General features: G+C 51.2%; 1 protein-coding gene across 1 annotated transcript; it reads right to left on the bottom strand.

The window, feature by feature from the left end:
• Window positions 1-774: 774 nt before the first annotated feature.
• On the bottom strand, window positions 775-5,305 carry LOC126496188 (cadherin EGF LAG seven-pass G-type receptor 1-like; the record flags this gene model as incomplete). Its single annotated transcript, XM_050133742.1, has 6 exons — window positions 775-963; window positions 1,268-1,409; window positions 2,139-2,313; window positions 2,820-2,933; window positions 3,983-4,168; window positions 5,189-5,305. Coding segments are annotated over 6 exons (923 nt in total), but the record flags the coding sequence as incomplete, so codon positions are not given.
• Window positions 5,306-5,953: the final 648 nt, after the last annotated feature.

The following is a 5,953-nucleotide window of genomic DNA, read 5'->3' as shown; positions in this document are numbered from 1 at the left end:
TTCTGAGCCATATCCCCTGCCCTCCAGATTTTCCGGGGATCAAATCCAGGGTCTGTGCAATGCCAAGTGTGTGAGCTCTATCTTCTGTGTGTATATGTGTGTGTATATGTGTGTGTGTATGTGTGTGTGGGGGGGGAGTGCCGGGATCAAATCCAGGGTCTGTGCAATGCCAAGTGTGTGAGCTCTATCTTCTGAGCCATATCCCCTGCCCTCCAGATTTTAAAAACTGCCAGTTTGGTAAAAAGGGCAGGACAGCAGCCGACTAGGAAAACCAAGGCTGATGCCAATGATGTGGCAGCCTGCACAGAAATGCCTTTATCTGCTGTTCCTCAGTTGGGTGTGGGGCTGAAGAAAGACTACAGTGGCTTCTAGATCCCACAGTGGGACAGTCTGAACCAGTTTAGATGTGAGCGGCCCTGGAGTATTCACAGAGCACAGGCGAGCAACCCAATATATGTTTGTTTGCTTTGGTGTTCAAGACAGGGTTTCTCTGTGTAGCCCTGGCTGTCCTGGAACTCTTTCTGTAGACCAGGGAGGTCTTGAATTCAGAGATCTACCAGCCTCTGCCTCATGGGATTAGACGCATGCACCACCGCTGCCCAGCACAACCCAACATCTATATGCATGCGTGTGTGGGTATATGTATGTATGTGTGACTATGTACAGGTAGAAGTGTATGTGAATACAGCTGAATGTGTGTATATGGAAGTTTATGATACATATACGGGTATATCTGTCCATGTGCGTAGACTCATGTTTGTATGTAGGCCGTACCGTGCATGCATGGCCAGCTTGCTGGGCTCAAGTCGAAGGGAGGTGGGGACAGGCTGGTGGCCTCTCACCTTGCACTGGCATTGGCCATTGGTCTTGTTGCAGTCTGGATCAAAGCCTTGACTGACGGCACAGTGACAGGGGCCACATACCGGGTTCCCCCACCAGCCTTTGGGGCATGGAAGGTCGACTCTGATGGAAAAAAAAAAAGGTGACAAATGAAGGATACTCAAAAAAGTTGTGCCTTTATCCCTCCCTTTAGGGGCCACATACCCAACCAGGCTCTGTCTACAGAAATGGTTTAAAATGATGGTTTTCTCCATGTTTTCATCTGTCTTAAAGACACACATGAGAATCCCAGTGAGGGCCTCAGTGTGGCCTAGATAGGAGGGGCAGGGTGGGGATGGCATCTGTACCTCCCCCCAGGGGAGAAGAGGCAGGGAAGATGGGGACAGAAGCCAAGGGGGCCACCAGGCAGTGTCATGGGCTCCCTTACTTGTTCTCACAGTACTGCCCATAGTGGCCGGGCCCGCATTCGCAGGAGTAGCCTCGGGGACTGTTGGGGGCGCGCACACATGCTGCTACATGCTTGCAGGGGTTCAGGAGACACGCGTCCACACACTTTCTTCCAAAGTACCCTGTGGGGACAGGGCCAGCATAAGCTCTACTTCAAGGCTTCTCCTGCATCCCATGCTTCCCCGAAGCCGACGGTTCCTGCCACTCAGCAAAAGAGAGGAACAGCCTCCCCTCCAGGTCACAGGAGACAAACTGGGGAAACATGGAAGGCAGCCATCCCAGGCCAGGGGAGGGTGGAATGCAGGGGTGTAGGTCCTGGCTGTTCCAGACACATGGACAATGGGAGCTCTTGATGGACAGCTTCAGTACGTCTCCACCCACCAGGTCCAAAGGTGACCAGTGAATGTGTGACATTAGGATACGTCACTTTTATACTACTGTGTTCCAGCTGCACTTGGAAACTAAAGTCCCGAAATGTTCTCTAGGCTGAGAAAGAAAAGGCAAGGGACTCTGTTTCCAGTAGAAAGGTCCTCTGCTTTCCGAGGGGAGTAGGGAGGTTGAAAGAAGGTCTACCTCGGTAGCCCAGGCTAGCCCCCGGGAACCTCACCATGCAGCCCAAGCTGGCCTCAGATTTGCAGCAGTTTTCCTGCCATGACTGACATTTCCTTCCAGGTGCTGATATCATAGATGTGAGCCACCATGCATGGCACAGAGGCCAATTCTCTTAAGACAGCTCAGGACCCTATAGCCTCATTGAGTTGACCGGGGAAGCTAATGGCCCAAATCAGTTTCCCTAGATGCACCGTAGCCACCAAAGGCTCCTCTACTGTGGTGTAAAGGGAGGGCCCCACCTCTGTCGCAGATGCAGGAGTAGCTATCCCAGGTGTCACGGCAGTGGCTGTGTGGAGGGCAGGGGTCTGAGGCACATGGGTCCTCCACGTCACAACCGTCCTTTACCCTGACCTTGAGGGCGTCATTCATGTTCAGGGTGGCAATGTTGGTAGACGTCTCCCCCATCCTCACGCCCTGCATTTAAAAAGTGAGGGCAGCTGGACTCAGTCCCAGAATGGTAGAACTGGATGAACCCCAAAAGGTAAAGAGAAGTTAAGGGAGCCCCCAAATTCTCTCCCAGTCTGAACAGTTCTTATAGAGGCTAGAGACATGGGCAATGCTGGATCACACAGCATGGCCAGCAGCAGAGGAATGTGTGGTTTGTGTCCCCTGCAGGGGGCTGTGAGTGGGACAAGGGACATGTGAATGACTCCCTTGGCAGTTGTGGGACACCTGTGTGGCTATGAAGTTGGACCAAGTAGCCATGGCAGAAGCAAGAGGATGAAGGCTGAGGATGTAGGGACTGGATCCTGGCATAAAGAGAGCTATGGGGGAAGGTGGGAGTGAGCAGGAAACATGAGTTAAAGTTTAGGGTGCCTACTAGATGGCCATTCCTTTGTTAAAAACAAACTGAAGATACCAACTGCAGTGATGGCGGCCTGAGCCAACCATGCAAAGACGTAGTGCCATGCCCACCATACCTGCATACAGCCTCGGAAACCATGGCGCACGGATAACTTGTCCTCAGACACACCTCCGATGACGATAGTCCGCATCTTCAACCCCGGAAGCTGGTTCCCAATCTGCACTGTGCTCTACACAGAAAGAACGGAAGTGTCTGGACACACTTTCCCAGTGGGAAGAACAAGGGGTCTCTGGGCACACCTTCCCAGTGGGAGGAACAGGGGTCTCTGGGCACACCTTCCCAGTGGGAGGAACGGGGGTCTCTGGGTACACTTTCCCAATGGGAAGAACGAGGGTCTCTGGGCACACCTTCCCAGTGGGAGGAATGTGCTAAAGACCAAGGCAAAGGGACACGAGTCACCTCCCTAGAGCCTCCAAAGGAACACTTGGTCTTCTGGAGGGAAGCAGGCTGGCTGTATGTGGCACATAGGGCATGGGATCCAGGTGGTCAGTTGGGAAGACATGGGCAACCTTCCTGCCCTATAATGGGCATAGCACCCAAAGAGCCATGCTGAGAGAATGAGCTGGGTTAACAGGAGGGATGCATAGGAATACCATGGGTCGCAGCTGGCTCCCAGCCCCAGCAAGGGGCATCTAAACTCAACAGCTATGTACTCTTAGAATGTGGTGCAAGGTGAGCTAAGACTCTGAGGCATTCTCTCAGCATGTGGGTATCTTCTGGCATGTGCCATGTTCTCTGGCTAGGAACTGCAGAAACCAGTCCGGTTCAGAGAGCATTCTGAGGGTGCTGTCAGGAGACAGCTGCCATAGAGTTGGGACAGGTGTGTGTCTGTGTCTTCCAGCCTGTCGGGTCCCTTGTCTTTTCTAGCTTCATTCACTATTCCCCTTTCTGGGAAAGGCGTGCTGATATCTGTGCGTTGGGACAGAGAGGCACGGGGCTGGACGATGAGATGCTACTCAGAGCAACTCTGCCGAGGGGAAGCTCTGCAAAGGCACCTGAAGCACCATGCTGGGAGACCCAGGTGGGCAGGGCCCGACTCCAGACTACAGAAGTATCCTCAGCATACGTGGAACAGAAGATACAAAGCCAGGGATGCCAACCAGTACTTCTCCAAACCTCCAAGGTCCCTGCAGGCACTGGCACATTGGGCACCACTGTGCTTTCCCGGGGGCCAATGAAGGAATGGTTCTCAGGAGGGTACAACAAGTACATACTCACTTGGTCCATCCCATAGTCCAAGGTCATGACGGCCAGGTATTTGATGTCCTTGCCCTCCTTGGCACTCCTCAGTTCTATTAGCACGTGGTGCCATTCTCCGTCGGTTACCCGGGACTTGGACAGCTGCATGGATGCCACGTCGGAAGGGCCATGGGAGACCTCGAATTGGATGTAGCTGTTGAGAATCTGTAGGGCAGAGAGAGCCATACCAACTGACTGGTGTAGTGATATGGAGAGCATTCTGCAGACATCTAACGACACAGACATGCGGACAGGTTTAGACATGGCATCAGCGTGGGGAAAGAAATGGATTTAAAAATTAGGAGCCAGGCATGATGGTGCCCACCTGTTATCCCAGAACTTGGTGGAACAGCAGGAATGGTCCTGAGATTGGAGACAGCTTATTCTAAATAGCAACTGTCAGGCCAGCCTGGGCTACATAGTGAGACTATCTCAAAAGAGGAAGAAAAGAAAACAAAGACAGACACAGGTTTGGCTGGGGATGTAGCTCAGTGGTAGAGCACTTGCCTGGCTATGTAAGGCCTGGACTTTGCTCCCTGACAACAACACACACCAACAATTAGGGACAATTTTAGTTTGTCAGGCTCTAATCTTGTTTAAAGACATGCATGAAAATCACGAGTATTGCACCTAGCCTAGAACAGTGTTTTAAGTTAATGCAGTTAAGGCCAGGTGCAGTGGTGCATGCGCTTAATCCCAGCACTTGGGAGGTGGAGACAGGGGCAAGGGCAGGGGAAGCCAAGGGGTAGAGGCAGGGGCAGTGGATCTTCGTGTGTTTGAGGCCATCCTGGTCTACACAGTGAGTTCCAGGCCAGCCAAGACAAAAACGAAAAACAAAACAAGCAAAACCACAAAAAGAAAATAAAAGAAAGGAAGCAAAGAAAATGAATGCAGCTGGGTGCTGACAAGATGACCCAGGGGGTAAAGGCACTTGCTGCCAAGCCTAATGATGTGAGTTAGACCCCTGAGATGCCCAAGATGGAAAGAGAGAACTGACTTCTGCAGTTGTCCTCTGGGCCCCACATACACACTATAGTACATACATGCACACATATAATTAAAGAAATACATAAATGTCAAATTTTTAAATTAACACAAGCTGGAGCAATGGCCAGAGGATTTTTTTTTTTGACTTGACAGAGAACTGGGTGAGTTGGACCATCCTCCTTCTGTGGGTCAGGACACCTGAGTGACAAGGTTGAGCTGGAGGGCGGAGGCCAGGGAGAAGGAAGCCGCGGCTAGGCTAGGGGCTGCATCCCCCAGGGCCGCCAGCTGGTTCTGAAGACTCAGTTGCAGCACAAGCTGAAGAGGGTCATGCAGGCCCATGGGAAAAAGAAGAGAATTCCCATCCCAACCAGGCTGGACGGGCAGGAATCTTCAAGGCTTAGCACTGGTATGCTTAAGGGCTAGACAGACACTCTGAGTAAACAAGAAACAGAGCAGATCTTGCAGGGACAGAAGCCTGGCTTTGACTCGGTGACTGTACTAACATGTTCTGGGGCAAATGGTTCCCCTGGCTGCCACCAACAACAAACAAGATAACAAGGACACCACCAGCTCGCTCTAGAATTTCAGTTCGATGCCTAGCACTCAATAAAAATTTCCCAAAGTATGAGGACACGGTAGCATGTCTAAAAACTCAGAATAGTAGAACAGACCCATATGGATGACAGAATTGTCAGAACCAGGTTTGTGAGCAGTCATGAGAGCCACAGGCAGACTTGGAGACCATCAGACTCTTGTTTCTGGCTGTCTGTGTAATATTCCAGAAGGATCAAGCTACTACATTTCAATACAGGGGAGAAAAAATAGAAAGTAGGGCTGTGGCTTGTGTAGATGTTCAGTTAAAGATTAATGCCCACCAAATTGAGACTTAGATTTAAAATCCACTGAACATGACACACTTGAAATGCAAAGACATAGAAAATGTTGAAAGAAAAAGGGTGGACA

Source organism: Alexandromys fortis, unplaced genomic scaffold (genome assembly GCF_014885135.2).
Source record: "Alexandromys fortis isolate MF-2015 unplaced genomic scaffold, M_Fortis_MF-2015_v1.1 scaffold_1614, whole genome shotgun sequence".
NCBI classification, from domain to species: domain Eukaryota; kingdom Metazoa; phylum Chordata; class Mammalia; order Rodentia; family Cricetidae; genus Alexandromys; species Alexandromys fortis.
Note: the sequence above shows the minus strand (reverse complement) of the source record. Positions and strands in the feature narration are given on the sequence as shown.